This window comes from Cicer arietinum, chromosome 4 (assembly GCF_000331145.2).
Source record: "Cicer arietinum cultivar CDC Frontier isolate Library 1 chromosome 4, Cicar.CDCFrontier_v2.0, whole genome shotgun sequence".
Classification (NCBI taxonomy): domain Eukaryota; kingdom Viridiplantae; phylum Streptophyta; class Magnoliopsida; order Fabales; family Fabaceae; genus Cicer; species Cicer arietinum.
The window spans coordinates 53,920,781-53,943,175 of record NC_021163.2 but is presented as its reverse complement, the minus strand read 5'-3'; the positions used below and the strand labels follow the sequence as shown (position 1 = coordinate 53,943,175).

The window sequence follows — 22,395 nt, the reverse complement described above, 5'->3', positions numbered from 1 at the left end:
ATGAATATGTTTCTCGCAATATAAACAAAATTATTCTAAAATTATACTGAAAAATAAACTCCATGTGAAAGTTATAATTGGTAAACAATATAAATAACACATTTAAAACAGTGCCTAAGTTTTTCCATCTAAAAGCTACCAAATGAGACTAGCCTATTTATTTAAATTGATTGATATGGTTATATCTTCCTTATAATTGATTAACAAGGATGATTTTGTAAAAATTGCCTTTAACTTAAGTATTCATTGAATTTGTTTCTATTTATTTAGTTGTAAACTGTGTATCATCTACACAAATTAACACAGACTAATCTTTTGAATTGGGTAAAGAAAAAAAAATTGGTAAAACTATTTTTTAAGAAAATTTGATGTTACTATGTTCTTGAAGTTAGACTCGAATCTAGTTCTCTAATTAAATTAGAAAAGACTGAAAATCTATTGATTTAGATATTTTAATATGCCAAATTAATTATGATAAATTAGAACTTTATAAAGTTAAGAGGTAGATTGAGTGAATACCAAATCCAAAGCAACTGCAAATCGCCACAATTGACTTTTAGATGGAAGACAAATGAGCAAAGCACTGTAACCTGCAATAGTAAAATTTGCAAATACAAAGTACCTACACCAAAAATGTCACCAAATTAATTTTTTGAAGAAAGAAAATCACACAAAGATAGAAACAAAATTATGGTAATTTTTGTACTATTAACACAGTATTGATAAGCAGAATCAATTAAAATAATATTAGAATAATTTTACTATTTTAAATCTTCTCATGTGAGATTTTACATGAGGTGATTATGTCAAATATTTTATAATTAAAAACAAAAAGCTTAAATACAATTTTTTTGTCTAAATTAATGATTTTAGTTCCTCAGCTATTAAAATGTCTGATTTTTTTAATGCATTTTTAGGTTGAACATTGTGTAGGTGAATTTTTACTTAAAAACTCATTTTTATTTCATCAAAATAAATATTAAGCTATATCACCAATTAATCAAATCTGATGCAAGATATTGTCTAAGTGAATTCTTAACTTTTTTCTATGTCATAACCAAATCATTAGAAATCAACCCCAAATGTAAAAGTAGAAAAAATGTCAAACATTTTGAAAATTAAATTGACCAAAATCATAGATTTAAAAAGTAAAAAAACCAAAATCATGAATTATATAAAATAGACAAACCAAATATCAAATATGTATCTAAGTACAGTTCAAATAGTTGCAGTAAAAACATATGATATATTAGAGTTAGTTTTAAACTCAATATATATTGTTTCTCTGTATACAGTGTTTGTGAATTTAACTAGAAATTTTATATGTTTCACATACCCTATCACTTTGAATTTGATTTGAACATAAATAAATAAAATAGGGACTAAAGTTGTTGTTTTGGTTATGACTTACCAATAAGGTGCCAAGTCACCAAAATAAACATGAGAAGTAGTTCTTTGACGTGCAGTAATCATCAAAGTAGCAGCAGTAATGCTAAATAGAGATGCAACACCCCTCAAAGCACGTGGTATCATGTCTCCATTACTTGCCATCACTTCTTTTCGTCTATACACAAATCAAAAATGGATTTAATAACTTATATATACAACTTTTTTATACACCTAATCAATTATAATCACCCTATGTTTGATTATGTAATCAAGTAATTATTATTAAGTTCTAATTGATGAAGGATTCCTCAAAAAGTTAAGGATTAGTACTCCTTTTCAAAAGTAAAAATCGAATGGATTCGGTTTTATACATACGCGAGGTTGTTAAGTTGAACGCCTCATATTCAAATTTAAGATGTAATAAAATTGTGTTAGTTAATTATTGTAGTTTTTGTCATATTTTTCAAGACAAAAATCATAATAAATTTTAGTTAAAAACGAATCGTTCGAAAAACTCAAATTTATTTATGTTCTGACCAACCTTTAAATTATTAAGATTGTATTTTCTTGAAAATGAAAGAGTTAAATAAAAAATGATTTTGACTATATCCTTCAAAAATCACACATACATGTAGATGTGAGTTGTTGGATTGTAAATTTTTTTACAATTAACCTCATAAAAAATAACAAAGAATTAAGTAATTCTTTTTATTTTGACGGCAAAAAGGATGAACTAATTAACTGACCTGAGTATTTACGGTCTTGATAAAAAATTGCTGTCGAAATATTTTGCACAATTGTATGAATACAAAAGCTCTAAAATGTACAAATATTAAAAATAAATCATCATCATATGTATAATTGTAATGTAAAAATATGCCTAACACGGGAAACAAATATATAAGCCCAATTATGAAGCCGATATTTATGGATTCACAGATTCACTTTCTTTTTTACATTTGCAAATTAATGGACAATTTAAAATAAAATAAGTAATTTGTAACAATTATTGTCTTTTATCATCATTTTTACAAAATGTAATCAATTACGGAAGTATTTACCTTATTTATGTTCCTATGTTTCTTCAAAAATAAAAAACTTCGCCTGTGTCTGAGCTGTTCCATCTTTGCTTTAGGCAATGTTTATTACAAAACATATATATTATCGAATCTTTAATTAGGAATAGCACCAATTAGTGCCACTTTATATTTGAGGTGTTTTATTTTTAATTAATAAAATACTTCTTCTTTTCCAATATTTTGTAAAAAATTTGTGTCACTTTTTATTTTTTATAATCAAATTTTTTATTAATTTTTTATAATCAATTAGCATTGTCATCCTAATAAAATAATTTTATTTTATATTATAACTCCCTTAAAAATGAAGAGCTAAATTATCATCACAATCTTTTATAAATATGACTTTAGAGATAATTATAATAAAAGTCAAACATATGTGATGATTTAACGGTTATGATTGACCGACAGTATAAAAAAATTTACATCGATAATATATATGAAATAAATTCTCAAAAAAATATAAATAAAAATAAAATAAAAAAAATTAATTTAAACATATTATATATCACGTTATTTAAAACATATTATATTATTATTTTTTAATTAAAAAAAGCAGAATGAAGATTAAAATTGTCATATTTTAAAATAGAAATATCAATTTCAGAAGGTAAAAATAAAAAAACTAAAAATACAATTAAGTATTAATAATATACACTTTATAAGTCTCTTTTTTAAGAAATCTTCAAATTAATATGCACCTTACAATCTATTTTTTATGCTCATTTTACACCTTTCTCCTTTTTTAATAACTTTTTTTCTTCATGTTCTCTCTCTCTCAACACATGAAATAATCACACTTACTAATTTGTAAATAAACAACATAAGAAAATTCCCCTTTTTTTTCTTCTCCAAATTCCAAGTGAATCAACATATATATAAAATAACACATGTATTACAACATTTAACAATTCTCACAAACAAATTAGATCTGGAAGATCATAATTCTGAACAGGATTAAAAGGTACAATACTATAAGATTCTTCCACAAAAGGGTTATTAGTATCAACAATGCTTAATAACATAGTATCATTAAGAGGACCATGTTGTTCAACATTAACAATAGCATCATCAAGAAAAACTTCCCATTGATCCGTAACCACAGTCTTTAAACCATTATCTAATCCCTTATTAAAATCTTTAACCACAATAGCCTTCTCATCACATTCATTAATTATTTCCTTAAGTTCTTCAATCTCCTTTTCCGAAATTCTCAAAATTTTAGGACACTCCGAAGTGTTAACAACACCAATTTCTCTACAAAAATCAACGTACAAATGAAATTTGTCACCTTGTGATTGAGATTTTCTTATAATATCAAGACCAATAATTGCTTCTTCTTTTCCACCAATATCACAAATCCTCAACAACACACGTTTAATCTCTTTGCAAAATTTTCCATACACTTCAATAATTTCATCCATAACACAATCCATTGCTTCAAGAATAAGTACAACATTCATGTCCACATCCCTCTTAGGCTTAATTTGTAACAACATGTCAATTAATTTTTGTAACTCCTCCAATTTTTCCAACTCTTCAACCAATGTTAATTCCTCACTTTCTTTCCGATTTTTGTTTTGTAATCTTTTCGCTTCGGTTCTCAAAATCGTCGACTTTTGATCCAAATAAGCGAAATAAGAACGAATGAAAGCGTTAAAAACCCAACCCTTTTCGGGGTTTATGTGACCGTCACTAAATTGCGACAAATCGAATGGTAACCTTCCCATTCTTTGAACCATTGGTAAATCAAAACAAAAAATACCATGAATTAAAATTAAACCTTTGAGTGCAACAACCCAACTACGTGTCCTTTGCATCCTCATTGAAAGTGCATATAAAAGTGGTTTAAGGTATAAAGGTGATGTACGTAGCCATTGAAAAACCCTTTGAACATTTTTATAATCCATGCATTGTTCATCATGGCTTGTAGCTTTTATAACAACGGTTTCAAGATCAGGGTTTCTACATGGTCCATAAGGTGAAAGTTTTGCAGCCCAAATGCTATATTTATCTTTTAGAACTCCCGTTGCTTTTTTCCATAGCCTCATTTTTTTTTTAGGGTTAAGAAAATTGATATGATGAAGGGTTTTTGTTTCTATGTTTCTTTAGAACTTTTGAAATGTGTGAGAATTGTTGATGAGAATTTGGAATTATGTTGAATCTCTACATAACAAAGTCATGCATTGTTGTGTTGTTTGTATAATCATAATGAGTTGGAGTGCTATAGTAAAAAAATATGAGTTGCACTCATTACTTGCATTATTTGTCTTATCATGTATTTTTAGTATTTTTTTTTTTTACTTAAATAGTGTATTTTTAGTATTGATGGGTTGGAGTTTTGGTATTGGTGTGATGGAATTTGTCAAGGTTGTTATCACGTGTGCTACAATTATGGGTCATCCTTAAACGTTCTTTATTTTAATTTTTACAATATAGTTAATTATAGTTTTTGAAATAGTGTAGTTAATTTTAGTTTTTATATGAAAATAATTAATTATAATATATATTTAAAAAGACTTAAAATGTATACTAATAATAACTAAATTTTGATTTCTTAGAAAATGTCTCGAATTCGAACTTTATAATAAAATTAGACACATGTTTGATTAGTCGTATTGTAAGTGTCATTCGAAGTTATATATATATTAGGTGATGATATTGTGGAGTCAATATAATTGAGATGATGTCATGTGATATATTTTTACTTTAATTTTGGTTAAAAAAATTTGTGACTACAACGATGACTATAAGTGTCATTGACACATGTCAGATTGCTATAATTTAAAATATGCATTTTAATTTTTAAATTTATTTATTTTTCTTTCCTTCTTTCTCATTTTAAATCCTAACCCACTTCCTCCCATTCTCTATTATTATCTTTTTTAATATTCAGATCGTCATTATTAGAGTTCTCAATATAGGTAAGCTCATCATCCATCTTTTAGCATAAATATGGCCATTAAAAACAAATTCAGAAGATAATTTATTTTTCCCTCTATATTCTTAAAAATTCTACTTTTTGACGTTTCTATTCTCTTTAGTGTCATCAATTCGGACGTGATTTGTCTGGATTCACGCATTCGGACTAGTTAAAAACCAAAATTTTAAAATATCAATTTCTTCAACACTTTATCTCAAAACCTAAAAATAACACCATTCCAAAAAAAATGTTCTTTTTTTGACGAAATTCATTCTCATCACTCAAAAGAATCACTCATTCACTCTATCTTCTCGTTTGTTTTATATGGCATTTTTTTTGCACTTTTTTTGAATTTTTCTAACATGTGAAACATTTGGATTGGTCGTTTTAGACGCACCTAAAACCACGTCTGGATCCACCAATCTAGACATAGTGTATATTTTACAAAATATACGTCCCGATTGGCTTGTCCGATAACATTTTTTCTTGTTGTTTTTACTTATATAAAAGTGCTATGAATTTTAGGTATGGATGATCCTATTGTTGATTTGAAACCAAACAATGTGATTGTTGATTTGAATCATGACAATCCCTTTGTTGATGTGAAACATGAGATTTATGAACCAGTTGTCAATTCTTCCAATTTTACTGCTAATTTCACTACCTTCAAGAACTTTAAATGTAGAGATGATTTGTTGAACTGGGTTCGAGAAGAAACAATCAAATTAAGGTTTGTCACTGTAATTAATAAGTCTGATAATTGATCAAGTAGAAGAAAACAATATCTTGTATTGGGATGTGAAAGAGGTGGTGCGTATAAAGAATACAAAAATGTATTGAAACATCAAGACACGAGATCCATAAAATGTGAGTGTCTTGAGTGGTTATTTGTTGTGCTCTGACGTATGGAAACTTATTGTACTTTGTGGAAAACAAAGTCATGAGATGACAAAAAATTTAGAAGGTCATCCTTTTGCATGTCATTTAAATGCATATGATAAAAAAAAAAACTTGTTAATGAAATCACAAGTAATATGGTCCTTTCGAAAAATATTCTTATGACTTTGAAAAAAAGAAGGTTTGACAATGTGAGTACTATTAAACATATTTATAATACACATCATAGATACAACAAGTCCATAAGGGGTCCAATTAGAAACACAACATCTGATGAAATGTTTGGTTGAAGATAAGAATGTTTATAGACATAGAATGGTTGGTGATTCTAACACAATATCAAATATCTTTTGGGCTCAAGAAAACTTTGTGAAGTTGATTAACCTTTTTCTTTTGTGTTGGTGATGGATTCAACATATAAAACTAATAGGTATCACTTACCTTTGCTTGAGTTTTTTAGTGTCACGACTACTGAAAAGACATATTTGATAGCATTTTCTTTTATGGAGTCTGAAAAGGAAGATATTGTCATTTGGACTGTAGAGATGTGTCGTTGCTTATTGAAATCTTTTGATAATTTGCCAAAGGTGATTGTGACTAACCGAGACAATGCTTTAATGAACGTTATTGCTAAATAATTTTTAGCGTCACTCTGCTATTGTGTCGATATGACATTTCCAAAAATGTGAGAGCTAGATTTGAGTTGAATGTCAAAGTCAAATCTGGCAAACCTAAAGAAGTATGAGACAACATCATGAGTCCATGAGAGGTTGTAGTCGATTCTTATTAATAGGAAGCATATAATTATTCACTTCAACAATTTAAAAATGCGTCTGCAAGTTTTCCTAACTTCCTCAAGTATGTTGAAAATACTATATTGGAGTTAGTGAATGAGAAAATTTTAGCACATGGACATATCGTGTAATGCACATTGGCAATACGAACACAAACAAAGTTGAATCTGGTCATGGTAGGTTAAAGAGGTATTTGATGGATAGTACGAGTGATTTGTGTAAGAGTTGAATGTCAATAAACAAGATAATATAGTATTACATCATATTGAGATCCAATCATCGTTTCAAGTTGGTAAAGTTTTGTACTCGTTATTGGTTAGAATATTTCAAATAACGCATTGGACTTTATTGCAAGTGAAATAGAATAAGTGTGGTATTGGCTCATTATATCCTGATACAACAACTCTAGAGTCTGCGCTTCAGTCATCATCAGGATCATCTTAAACATTTTGAAGACTTGATCTAATTTTAAAAATTGGGGCCATAATAAAAAGAAAGTTCAATTTTAAAAATTAAAAGCCTTAATATCAGTTTTAGTTGTTCTATTTTTACAAATTCACAAAATCGGTTCTCCTATTTTAAAATCTAATAGTTTTACTCTCTAATTCTGATTTTTAAACTAAAAAATAGTGATGTGACATGCTTTAAATAACGTGACATATAATACGATTATGTAAAATTATTAACACTCGTGAAATTGCAATAAAACTCCCTAAAAACTTAACTTTCAACTTCAAAAACTTTTCATTTTTGTAATTTAGTTAATGACATATGAGTAATTAATGTATCATTTAAAATATATCAATTGCCATTTTTTAGTTCAAAAATATAATGGAGAGATCAAAATTGTTGATTTTTTTCAATTAAGCCTAATTAAAAAAAATGGGTAAAATACATTTTGGTCCCTATAAAAAAAATTCAACTTTTTAGTCTCTAAAAATTATTTTATTCACTTTTAGTCCTATCTTGAAAGTTTTTTTTTGTGTGAAAAAAGTGATATTGTTAGTCCTTATAAAAAGTCCCTATAAAATCAAAATAGGGACTAGAAGTGAGTAATTTTTTTTATGGACTAAACTTAAAAGGTTTAATTATGTTGGGATTACAAATATACTTAATCCAAAAACCAATTCACGCACATTTTATTATATCATAAAAAAAAAAATTGGGGCCCTCACCAATTGGAGTCTTATGCTATTGCCCAATATCCGACCATGTTCATTATGTCCACCTACAAAAAGTGCACCTCAAGGTAATACGTCGCCTAAGTTTACGTCTCAGTCATCATGTCCATTCATTATATCGACCTATAAAGAGTCCACCTCAAGGTAATATATGGTCTAAACCTATGCCTCAATCATCATGTCCCCCTACAAAGAGTCCACAATTAGGTAATAAGTCACCTAACCCAGTTTTGTGCAACATAACTTATATTGATAAGATGCCACTTTTTATGCATTCATATGCTGATAACATTGTTGACTTTATGGGGGATAGTAATTGTGGATTTCGTATTATTGTCACACTCTTAGGTAAGAGTATTAAAAATTGGTCTATCATTCGTCTTGATCTGATAAATAGTTAACAACGCACAACAATGACTATGTTTAAGTATTTGGGACTTAAAAATGATTTAATGAGACCATGGAAGCTTTTAATCCTGCACAAGGGGAAAAGCAGATCAAGAAAAATTGATGGTATTCCATAAATGAGTTTTCTTGTTGCGCAACGCTATAACGGAGTTTTGATTTTATTAACAAAATTTTGGTTCTCTGAAACTTTTTTTCCACTTATAGGCCCTCCACCAAAGTAAACTTAAAAGAACTCAATGACCTTGACAAAGACTAAATATATTGTATTATTAACTTGTATTTGTTGATTTAATACGACTTGTTATTTTGTTGGAAAAAGTTAGTATCACAATGATTCTGAAATGTATTTGTTTTGAAATGCTATGTTAATTCATATGAAATGGTTATGTTACTACATTGGGATTGACCGAATTGGCTAATTAAGACATATTAGATTTGTACCTGTTTGAATTGGCCAATCCAGACGTACTAGATTTGCCACATAACCTGTTCAGATTGGTCATCCCAGAAGTATTTACTTTATCAAATAACATGTTCGAATTGATCTATCCAGAACAATGTTGAACCATGAGCCATTTCACATGCATTTAACAATACATTTAAAAATTAGATATTTTTTTTGCATATATACATTATATCAATTAGATAATTTTTATATAAAAATAATTCATGTCTATAATAATAAAAAATTAAAAATTATAAGACATAAAAAATATCAAAATAAGGTAAAACATAATATTAAATATTCTAAATACACATAATAGGCAATAATATCATAAACATCTTTCGTCTATTGTGTGTGTCGTTCTTGCCGACTCCTTCTACAATACATGAATGCACCATGAGTCTCAGCTAAAATGGCTTGCAATGAGTTTCAAGCAGGAGTTCCCTGTTGAAGTTCCCCTTTGGCAATCACACCATGTGAAATGTATGTAATCCTAAGACATCTGAATAGATCTGTTGCCATAATACCTTCCTTTTTAGCTTGTGACTCTAGAAATGCCTCTACATAAATTTGCCTCAGAGACTTGTACTTAGGTGTCGGTATCAAGAAAGGATGTGACACCCTGATATATCAACTCATGTATCCAAATGCTCAATCCCAAAGATGGATGACACAAAAACCCCAAACATATTCTCCTAATAAATAATCCTCATAAGTTGTGTATCCTGCATCCACATTTGAGGGAGACATTAAAGGCGATGTTGATATACATGGATCCCTTGGAATAGTCTACACATGGTCATACTGTTGAAGCATGCACTCTGGTAGGTGTGGGTGCATGATCTTAGAAACAATTGTCGCGTATCTCAATGGTCTTTGAAATGATTGAACTAGATGTCTTTAGTCTGTAATCGATCGATGCACTCTCAGTACGACTTTACTATAGGATTCCCCTATGGGGACAAAACATACAAGCATGTGAGAGCAACTCATCATATTCATCCTCAAAGATCTGGGACGAGATGCTAGTAAAGTGTTGCAGGATCTATGCCGGTAATAATTTTTTAAAATTAAAAATAAATTAATATATTAAATTACAAATACAATTAGTGCTTAAAAATGACTTATTTAAAATTTACTTGAAGGAGAGAATTATAATCAACCATTTGCTTCGTCTTATACAATATTGCATCTGATAGTTGATTATATAAGTTTGCAAGTCCAACAGTACTTCATGCATACTCATTGACTGCATCAAGGTCTATGAAGTACTTCAAGTAAACCACATCAACATATGTGGCACTTTTATCTATGAATACCGTGGTGCCCACCAAATACAACAAATATGCTCTTAAGGTGTTTGTCCTATGGATTTCTCTAACTGACTCATCCTTAGATTGTTGTGCTAACTTCAACGGGCTCTTATAGTGATCACCAATTCATTTGAACTATACACGAACACCTCTAGCTTTATGACACTTGTCAGCAGCTTCCTCGGGGTTCGCTCCAATGTTGTCCACCAACATCTCATATGCTTCACCTCTGTTAATAGTAGAGTGATTGAAATGACTATCATATATCTGTAGATGTAAGAGACATGATACATCATCCAATGTAATATTCATCTCACCAAAAGGACGATCGAAGCTAATGGTCTTTATATCCCACCTCTCTGAAAATGTTGATAGCAGATTTGGATCAATAGTCCCATAACTAGTTTGAGCAATCCTTGACAACCCAAATAATTTGTGCATCTAGAAATCAATCTTCATTTGAGACTTCTAATGATAAGATCTTCTGCTCATGGTTGATACACTTCGATCCATCATGAAGTTGAAAACATATTATTCTACATAAATGAACTACATCTAAAATGTATTAAACTAATGAAAAATTAAAATTTACCAGTGTATTAAAATGTACTAAACTTATGTAAATTAACATTTACCTCTTCAATTTACATGTGATATGCAACATGATACTTAAATGATCCCTGTAATAATATATCTTCAGGGCCTCCAAGGAACCCTAAACTAGGTGGCGGCGGCGGCGACATCTCAACATGCACGTCTACAACCGACCCATCTTCTGCCCTTTCTGTAAACTTTCTCCTATATCATTTCTTCTTTTTTGTTGACGTTCCCTACGAGAAAACGCAATAGTCGTGACCCTACCAAGACGAACCCATCCACGAGCCTCGTCCATAACTGAAACAAACACATAAACATAACGAAAACAGTTAAAAAAATAAATACATAACCTTTAGATTAGTTGATTTGGACACCACATGGGGAAAAATATACTTTCGAATCAGCTGAACCAAACACAACATTATTAGTGAATTTCTTCATCTAGATCAACCAATCTAGACACACAAAAAATAAGAAACAACTGTTGAGACAAAATTCCAAATTAAGATTCTGATGATAATTAAACAAAAAGTTAATTAAGACTTTTAATTATGATTCTAAGTGTTTTAGTATTTAACATGTGTATTTAAGTGTGTTAAAATAAGATAGGTACCAAGCATTACAAATCAAATTATATTAAAATCAAAAAAACAAAATTAGCAAAACGAAGAACGTTCTTGACAGAATTATGAAAAACCAAGAACATTTTCCACATCTGTCATAAATAAGAATGATTAGATTTCTATGTAAAAGATTAGATCCAATAAGTGTTATCCATTCTATATCTTCATCAGAAATATAAGAGGGTTAATCTAAGCAAGAATCATTCTAGAATTCGAGGACTCAACACCTTATTTCATAAAAAGCATAAAGCAAGTTCATTCTCCAAGTTAAGCAAATGCAAGTACAATTAACAAGCTGTAAAGGACACTGTTGTTGTACCTTCAAACAGACCTGCATACGTGACTTAAAGCTAGTAATCATTTCAGACAACTAACAGGATCACAAATACATGTTAGCTCATCTCAAAACAACTCGAATAACATTCTTGGATCTCAAGAACATTCCTGGTTTCAGCATGAACAATCCTGATTTTTGGCTGATCTTATCCATTCACTTACTCATGATAGATGACCTACTTCCAACGGTTAAATGAGTTATCATAAGCTCTCTTGAAGCCTATAAATAAAGCTTCACGATGAAGAACAAATCAGAACTCAAAGTGCCAAGCAAAACATCACTCATTCAATCATACTCGAGCTTCTCAAATCATTCTAAGTTCCAATTCCATTTCTTAGAGTGATATTAGAATCAGTGATTATTGAGTTCTAATATATAGAATCTATTTCTCAAACAAGAATTGAGCAATATCCAGATTCTAACATTCTCAAAATCATTACTTTGTAAACTCAAGGCTATACTTGTTAACATATCTTGAGTAGTTGAAATCATTTTATGATTAAAAGGTAATTTGTAAAATCCTTTCTGAAATAGTGTAAGGTAACCTGTGGAAATCATTTCTATGTAGAAAGGTAGAACCTTGTAATAGATATCTGTGGAAACAATGTGAAAACCAATAACGATCTTGCTTTGAAGCACTTAGTGAAAAATCTCATATTTGTGAGGACTGAACGTAACCCGTGTTGGGTGAACCAGGATATATGCTAGTGTGATTTCTCTATCTTTATCTCTATTTATTATTTATCTTACATTTAGTTTTTATAGTGATAAATTGATATTATTATTTTTCCACTAACCAATAACGTTCTTCGTTTATAACCAAGATCAATCTTGAGTTAAAATTTTTAGTTTTTTAATAGGAATTTTTAAAAGGGACAATTATAATTCACACCCCTCTTCCTTATAATTGACATTGTTACATCAAAAACATGTTTAGATTAGCCATTTCGAACACGTCCTAACATCATAACTCAACAACAAAAAAACGTGACATTTGCATAACTAAAAAAAAAAATCGCAATACTAAATACAAATGCAATGTTATTTGATGAAATGTAATGTAAATATGAGATTTAGATCAAGATGAAAGATTGACAATGTTTTTGAGAGTTTGAGGTTTTGAAGTTTTTTGAAATTTGAGGTTTTGAGGTGTTATAGAGTTAAAATGTAAGTGGGAGAATAATGAAGATTTGATGGAATATAACCAATCGATATGAATACGTGAATTTATACAAATTCTATCCAATTGGTGGATTTGGTGGAGTAAAAATGACAACAACAACAAAAAAAAGGTTTTTGAGTGTATAGAGAGGGAAAGAAACTCTAAACCAAAAATAACTTATCTAATTTAATTAGCGCAAATTAAAAATTGGATTGCTGAATTTATTAATTTGCAGGCTAGTAGCAAGTTTTATGTGACAAAAGGGAAAAGGCTAATAACAAGTTGATCGGATCAATCTAACTCATTTATATATTCGGATATGCGGACATTCATCTATCATCTTACTTTAGAATTTTACTTTAGAGTTGGGCATCGGTCGAATGTGGATGAGTTCAAACTCAATTTTGTCAACTCATTTAAAATTGAGCTTACAATTTATAGACTCTATTCTAACTGATTTTTTTTTGTCGATTTAGACGAATTTTGGTTAGTGTGAGTTTGTAGGTGGGTTGGATTAGGTGATGACCTTTTTATTTGTTGTCGAAATGTTCATTTTCTTTAATTTTTGTTTTATTTATTTATTTTCAAGTTCATTTTTTTAAGAAAAATATATATTGGGTTTCTAATATTTTTTTCATGAAGGTTGCTCATTTGTCTCTCGTGTTTGCAAATATGCCTCAAATACACTACCGGGAACTAAGATTCAGTGGTACATTTCACTCAATTTTACACTAGCGGCAGTTACGATCCGGTTAAAAGCTAGAAAAAATGATCAATCATCTTTTATCAATGATTGAGTAGGTTCTTATCAAATAATTTATTTATCAAATAAAGAAGCCTAAAAGATTCATCATAAAAAATTTGAGATTTTATACCTAGAGTTTTAAATAAAACGATTGAATTCGAGTAATCATAGATCTATTTTTTCTTACTGACATTTGATCACTCAAACTCGTATATGCTCATATTTACAAACGCGTGTGACCTATAATTCAAAATAACTTATCCTCGTATCCATATTTAGTTCATTCAAATAATTGAACAATCAAATCAATTGATTTTGTTGAACCCTATCTTACCCTTCATTTCTTTTTTTAGTCGTCTTACACTTCATTTGAACAAAAAAATTTACCCTTCTTAATTTATGCACGCTCTCTCTCCCTCCACCGTCATCAGGCAACTATTGAGCGTTGCTCTTCACAAATGTCCACGTTAAGCACCCATCAAGATCACTGTCCTCTTTTTTTTTTTTTTTTTATTTATTTATTAGAAAGACCACTCCTCTATTTAGGCACTCCAAAGCTTATCACATTCTTTTATTAGATGATGAGCTTTTAAATATTCTATGCTTATCACATGTTTTTATATATTTCCTCTATTCAATTAATAACTATTACATTTACAAAAAAAATTGTTTTTAAAAAAATTACTTTTAATTTTTAATATAGCTTTAATTAAAAAATTCTTAATTGTACCGTTTAAATGTACATCACTTTAAAATTATTATTGTTTAATTTGCAATCACTATAATAATAAAAAAAATATCAATAATTAATAAAAATAATTTAATAAAATCATGATGTCTTTCTTTAATTATTTTTAAATGTTTATGAAATGCTATAATACAACCGCTTTTGTGCAACGAATGAAACTTCATGAAATAATTTAGACTTAATTGTTGTTAGTCCCGCTATTATTATCAATTCACGGAAATGGTCTCTCTATTTTAAAAATAGACGGTTTTGGTTCCTCCTTCCGATTTTTGAACTAAAAAAATACGGAATTGACATTTTTTAATGACGTGACATACAATTTTATGATATAGAACATGTAGATACATTAATTATTCATATGTCATTAATTACATTAAAAATATGAAAAATTTCCGAAGTTGAAAGCCAAGTTTTTACTGCGTTTTATTCTAACTTCATGAGTGTTAATCATTTTACATTATCGTATCACATTATTTAAAACATCTTACATCATTATTTTTTAGTTAAAAAATTAAAATGAAAAACCAAAACTGTCGACTTTTAAAATAAAGAGATCAATTTCGTAAATCAATAAAAATAAAAGACTAAAATTACAATTAAACCAATAATTTATGTCGGTCCAACGGTGAAAAAAGAACTATCTTATCCAAAACATAAACCAATGACCAAAAAAGTTTTAAAAAAACAATAAAGAAATAAGGGGTCAAATCCTGTACATGTAAGTACTTGATGGTTTAAACAAATCCTGTAATCATGAATGACAATGTATTAAGCAATGAAAGTACTCATACATTTGAGTCAAAAGAACAGACACAAATGGACATATATAATTTTAGCTATCCCCCACAATAATCTAGAATTTATGTGATTTGTTAAAAGTAATGTAATTAGAATATAAAATTTGACATAAAATAAAATACATGTATCATACTTTTATATTTTTCTTTTAAATGAATACAATCTGTATTTTATCTAATATTATATTTATACCTTATTTTATATTAAATTTTGTGTTTCGATAACATTATCGAAATATGAAGGTTGTGTAAAATGGTCAAGTTTATAAATCTCTTTGGAGTACTGAATGAGTTGCCAGCTAGCCGTAATATGATGTTTGCATTTGGTTGGGGCCATTGGAATCATATTCTTGTTTTCTAGTTGTTGACTACGGTTACAAAACTTTATATTCAAACACTATTAAATTTAAATGATTCTCAAAATAAACAACCACCAAATTATAAACACCAATGAATAGGATGAAAATATTCCAACAAAAATCTCTCTTGACGATGTTTATATAGGAAATGTGCGTTTAGCCCTAACTATATTTTTACTCGAGGTGGAAATTAATATATCAGGTCATGCAATAAGGCCCATGCCATGACTTAGCCACTGTAAAGTATGCTTTTGCATAGTGTTTAATTTAATTAGGCTAATTGTGATCTCTTAACTTAATTTCAGTTAACGTTTTAATCACTTTTTTTTTCTCGATTTGTTCATTTATTTTAATTTTAAGTGACAATTGATCTTTTATGTTTTAAAACGTCAAAAAATACTCTCATTTTTTTTACAAAAATTCAAAAATTTATCAAAATTTTTAAACAAAATCTATAAAATTAATTATATTTTATAATATACAATAAATTTAATCAAATTCGTAACTCAAATCTTCAAATAAACTCATATTTGTCATTTTTTATTTAATGTTGTTGGAGATGAAAATATGAGTCTATTTAAAGATTTAAGTTATGAATTTGATGAAATTATATTATATTGAGGATGATAATTAGTTTTATGAGTTATGGTTGAAATTTTTTATGAATTTTTTGAAATTTTGCAAAAAAATAAGGATAATATTGTTGACATTTTAAAATATAAAATATTAAATTGTCACTTAAAATTAAAATAAAGGACCAAATCGGGAGAAAAAAAAAAGATAAATGACTAAAACGTTAACTGAAATTAAGTTAAGGGACCACAAGTGGTATTTAGCTATTTAATTATAAAAGAATAGACTTAAGTTTTTATTTTTTTAACTATAGATAAGATGTATCTCTAAAAATTCATCCAGAAGGTCTTAAGTTCGAACCTTTTTATCGAAAATTGAGTTAAAATTAAAAAACGAGTAGCTAAAGTTACTAAATAAGTGTTTTTTAATTAATTAATAAACTAAGTTAATGTATTACCGTAATTTATTTAAATGTCTAAAGCAAATGTTATACACCAAAAATAATGATAATAAAATTTTAAAAAAATATAAAATTTTAAAAAAATATAAAATTTTCTACATCTAAATTCAAAACTCGGTCAAGATCTTAAATATACAGTAGACTTTGGTTCGGCCCTCAACAAGCATTCAACAAAGTCTATTAAAATTCAATAGTAATAAAATCGAAAAACAATTGAAAGAAATTATTTTTGATACCATTGAAAGATATTTTAAAATGAAAACAAAATTAAAAATAAAATTAAAAATTTAATTTATATGTATTGTGAGGTATCAATTTATCACAACTAATTATATTTATAATTTTAAAAGTGATCAAAGTAAAAGTCAAACATTTTCATTAATTTGATAATTTGGTTGATTCAAAGTATAAAATATTTCTATACTGTATATACATGTGAATTAAATCTTAAAATTATTTAACTAAAACACAACATTATAAAACTATAAATACAACATATAATTTTTATGAATTTAGCTCATCTAAAGTAAATAATTTATTTAAAAAAATAAAATTAACAATCTCAACTCTTGATCAACAAATAAAATTGTAATATCAAGTCACTTTACAAACTTCTCGATGAATCAAATCCTAATTCAATGTTCTAACATTGAAGTGAATAAATGGGCTAAACGGAAGCTATGATATGAAGAAAGAAACAAGCAAAAGCAATTCCTTTTGTCTTCCTCTTGCAACTTTTATTTTTTTTCTTTTGTCAGCGAGCTTCTCTTTAGTTCAACGGTTATTTTCTCAAAACTTGAATAGCCCCGCATTATTTAAAAATTAAAACCATACTTAATAACAACAACGACACGAGCAAAAGAATTTCCTTTATCTTTCTCCTAATCTTTATTGTATTTAATTATTTGGTACGAAGCACCTCTTTAATTTCAACGGTAATTTTATTAAATCCGAATGAATGACCATAAGGCTGGCTCTAGGATATAATATAAGGTGTCATGGGCAAATTTAAAATAATAAATTAAATAATATTAATTATTGATTAATAAATTAAAATAGATATTATAAGTAAATTATAATAAAATATGAGTTTGTTAAAATAACGACTCTTGATTTTTTTTTCATTTGTAAATTAAACTACTCACTTTTTTGGTGCAGTACATTTTATTTATTTTAAATGATCAAAATTCAACAATATTGATATTTTTATTATGATTTGAGTCTTTTGTTTCTTGTAATTTTTATTATTACTAATGTATTAGTAATCAAAGCTTTTAATTTTCTTTTTAAGTTTTGATAAAAATCAAATGAGAACTATTTAATCTTTTGTGAAAAAGTAGATTGTTAAAAAAAAATTAACAATTTCAATGCAGAAAATTTTCTCTTATAAGATATAATGCAATAGTAATTAATTAAAATAGGTAATATTTGTATAAATTGTGTATGCATTAAAATAAAATGTCTTCAAACAACTAAATATCATAAAATTTAATAGTTAAAAACTCGCATTATGAATACATGTATGAATTTGGGTAATTATCCACACAATCGAGTGAGTATGGGTGCATGTACAAACATTACATACCTCGTACCTGCACCAAAGGATGTCAACATGACACACATAGGTAAATAATCTCATGTTACTCATTCCATTGGATGAAAATATCATTGGTATTTGTCCCTTACCCTCATAAGTACCCATTTGACGGATTTTTCGCAGATATGATCTTCTTATGAGTACCGACATATGCCCACTTATATTTATTAAACTAACAAAAGTATGTTTATATAAAATAAAAAATAAATTTCATACAAAACTAATTTTGTAAACATCGTTTTTTAACTCATATAAAAAAATAAGACAATTTGTAATGAATTTTTCTTATTATGTATTTGGTAGATTATAGTAATTAATGAAATGATATAAAAAAAATAATAAAATTGAAAATAAAAGAAAGTCTTCGAAATTATAACTTCATAAATATTATCCAATAAAGTAAAATAAAAAATGTAGTTTCCAGCAGTTTCAAAAGTAGCTATTCTATAGTAGGATGGTAAAGTGTCCTCCAATAGCGTGCAAATAGCAAAAACAAAATTGGTTTAGTAACTTAGTACTATGGTGGGATCCCAGTGACCAAATAGTGAGATCTTGTCTCTTTTTCCTTACCTTAGTAATTTCTTTATCTCTCTCTTATATATTATTCTCACCTATTTCTCCAAAACTACAATTCAAATTCATAACCACTACATGGAGAAACAAGTTATGGTACTTCCACTGCCTCCACCCATTGATTTCAATTTCAATTTCAACACCAACTGTTCTTCTCCCCAACATCAAGATTTCGAATTCAACTTCAATTCCCAACTCCAAATACCTTCTCTTTCTGCTGATCAGCTTTTCCATGCTGGAAAAATTCTCTCTCTCAATCTCATTTCACCCTCTCTATTTTCTCATTCTAATTCCAATTCTATTATTCATCAAGAAGATGAAGCACAACAACAAAATAAGCTTGTTGGTAGAGAAAGATCTTCATCGTTTTCGAAAATTTCAATGTCCACTTGTGACAGAAAAAAGTATTTCAAAATATCTGAATCTGAAAAATCTGAAACTTCATCATCAGCTTCAACTTTTTCCACTTTCTTATCATCAATTTCATTTTCAAAAGGGTATCGAAAATGGAGGTTCAAAGATTTTCTACTGTTTCGAAGTGCTTCGGAAGGAAGAGCCATAGAGAGAGATATTTTGAGGAAGAAATACACGGTTCTGTCTAAAACGACACCGTACGAGGATGTTGTCGTAGGTAACTCTAGCTTCCGGTCTATTGAGAATTCCGGTTCGGTTTCTAAAAGGAGAGGACCGGTTTCGGCTCATGAATTGCATTATAAATTGAACCGGGCCGCTTCTGAGGAATTGAAGAGGAAAACTATGTTGCCTTATAAACAAGGTTTGTTGGGTTGTTTGGGGTTCAATCATGGTATGAATTATCAGATTAGTGCAAGATTTGGGTCTTGTTAACGTTCATAATCCAGTAATACAATTGTCTAAATCTTATTTATTTATTTGTTGATATTGGTTTCTTGTTTTTCTTAATGAGAAATGTTGTGTTACTTGTTGATAAATTACAAGTTATACTTATATTACTTTTTAGATTTTTACATTATTATTTTTTTTTTGTTTTATATATATATATATATATATATATATATATATATAGAATTTTCAATTAAATTGACTAATTATGTAATATTGATATTCAAAAAATAATAATGTAAAAAATTGAATTAGTTCTCTTGTATTGACCTTTGCATTGACACATAGGATGAATCTGTATATAAGTTTGATAATTTACGTTCACCTACTTTTTTTGAAGATGAAAGTTAACAATCTACACCTTTTAGTTTTTAACACAAAGATATACTTTTTACTATTTTAAATAAGTAAAATTGAAGGATGATTTTGCAATTTCATGTTAATTATTAATGACTATTAAGGTGTAGTTTATTAATCTACACTTTTTCAATTTCAACTATAAACTCAACCATTTTCTTTAAAAAATTACTTAAGTTGATGGATATCAATTTCAAATTTATTCTCTCTTTGCAATTAACTTTTTTCTCTCATAAACAAAAAGTTTTATTTAATGAATGTTAGGTACTATAGTTGATTTTGAAAAATAGAAATATTAACGTGAGAAAATTAAGAGAAAAACAAACATTAGTTACTAAAAGATAAAAGTAAATTAGAAAATGTAACTTAGAAAGTGTAAATTGCATCAACATCCACCAAATTTTTTAAAGAAAATATTGTATTTATGGTCTAAAACTAAAATGTCTAGGTTGTTAATTTACACTTTCATAAAAATATGTAAATGTGTTTGAATGTACATTAAAATAATCACACAAATATAATTACTGTTTAATAAAAAAGAAAAAGTAAAACTTGTTGTTTTTATGTAAAGGAGATAAAGTTCTCTTTTAAGAAGTAAAATTTTATTTAAAACATATATAATCAGAGATAAAATAAAATTTAAGAATGTTTAGATGAGATAAATTAAATATTTTATAAAGATAGTTTTTCACCTATATAAACTTAAAATTGAAAAAGTAATTTCTACACAAAAGTATATTTAATTTTTACGGAAGAAAAAAATCATATAATAAAAAACACATATCACTATTCTTGTAACTAACAATCGAATTTTATTTACGAAATTAATATAGTGATAGTTTTTCAAAGTCAATATAGAATTTCTATATTTAGGAAATTATATTATATTATCTTTCAAAAAAATATTATATTATAATGACATTGTGATGATTTATGCCGCTCATATTTTTATATATTTTTTAATATGGAAAAAGTATATTCTTAAAATTGTAATTGTGGTTGTTGTTCAGGGAGACATTACATGTATCACTAGATACATTTGAATAAAACTCATGGATCACTAGATACATTTAAATAAAACTCATGGATTTGAATAAAAGTTATTTTATTATAAACTTTGTCTTTCTAATTCTTCTATCAAGAGTCACTGCTTTAAATTGATGGTTAAAGTGAGACGAAATTTTTGCAATATTAGAATCATAAATAAAAGATAAACGCAGTACTAACTCTAATTTTATGATAATTGAATTTAAGTTATAATTATAATTATAATGTTGTGATTAAATAAATAAAAATTGCAACATTTTATTTGGATTGTATTTGTGGACAGTAGTTAACATTTAAAAGTATGTAAAACACAAATCTATGCAATATGATATGGTTGTGATGGTATTCACAATTAAGATATTTAGACACTTTATCAGGATGTAGTCTAAATTTATTTGGGTAAATTTTTTGTTAATACAAAACAATAATTGTATCTAAGGTTGAATTCTCTGCACAAATAAATGTTTTTTTTTTCATATGACACGTTTCTGAAGTGTTTGTTGTTATTGTAAATTGAAAAACTCTATGGATCTAAAAGTCCACAGCAAAGGGCACAATGTTGATCCTTTGAAATCTAGAGTGTCAAACACTTCAATATTGTTCTCCTTTACAATTTCAGGGTAGCCAAGTGCCCAAAAGGGCTAAAATATGGATTAGGTTTCTATGCACTAACAACTCATGATTGTAGGCGATCACACTGTGTTGGTCTTCCTATTAAGAGCAGATGGTTCAAATTTAAAAGTCATATTGTTTGTTTGAAAATAAATGAAAATCTGGTTTACAATTTAGACTGTTCGATCTTAATAGGACGATCGAGATCAGTGTTAATGTACACTGTATGTAATTCTAATCCCCAAAATATAAGTTTGATCGCTCCAATCAATCTTACTTAAGAGTATTTAGGTGTCATGACGAGTACCTTATTGGCAGGTTACACGTTGCTTATCTCGACACGCATAACCTATTTGAATAAATAACTTATTTAACAACTTATAACATAAGCACTTTTGGGGTAAGCGTTTTCTACAAGCTATTTTAATAATAGTAAAATAATGTCCAATTGTTTTTATATATAATATAAAATGTTTTTATAAACTGCGTCAGATAGTTTAGGAAAATTTGTCGAAAAATTT

At 27.8% G+C, this 22,395-nt stretch overlaps 2 protein-coding genes across 2 annotated transcripts in view; both read right to left on the bottom strand.

Annotated features, from left to right (window-relative positions):
* Nucleotides 1–1,551, bottom strand: part of LOC101503518 (CASP-like protein 1C1) — a 2,591-nt gene extending 1,040 nt beyond the window's left edge. Inside the window, exons 1-2 of the mRNA XM_073367434.1 lie at nucleotides 1,412–1,551; nucleotides 520–622 (exon numbers count right to left, since the gene is read on the bottom strand). Coding sequence (XP_073223535.1) covers nucleotides 520–622; nucleotides 1,412–1,551 — 243 coding nt within the window. The remainder of the gene's footprint in view (nucleotides 1–519; nucleotides 623–1,411) is intronic.
* Nucleotides 1,552–3,379: 1,828 nt separating this feature from the next.
* Nucleotides 3,380–4,516, bottom strand: LOC101503855 (putative clathrin assembly protein At1g25240). Its single transcript, XM_012715108.1, has one exon. It carries the CDS (start codon nucleotides 4,514–4,516, stop codon nucleotides 3,380–3,382), a length of 1,137 nt encoding a protein of 378 aa, XP_012570562.1.
* Nucleotides 4,517–22,395: the final 17,879 nt, after the last annotated feature.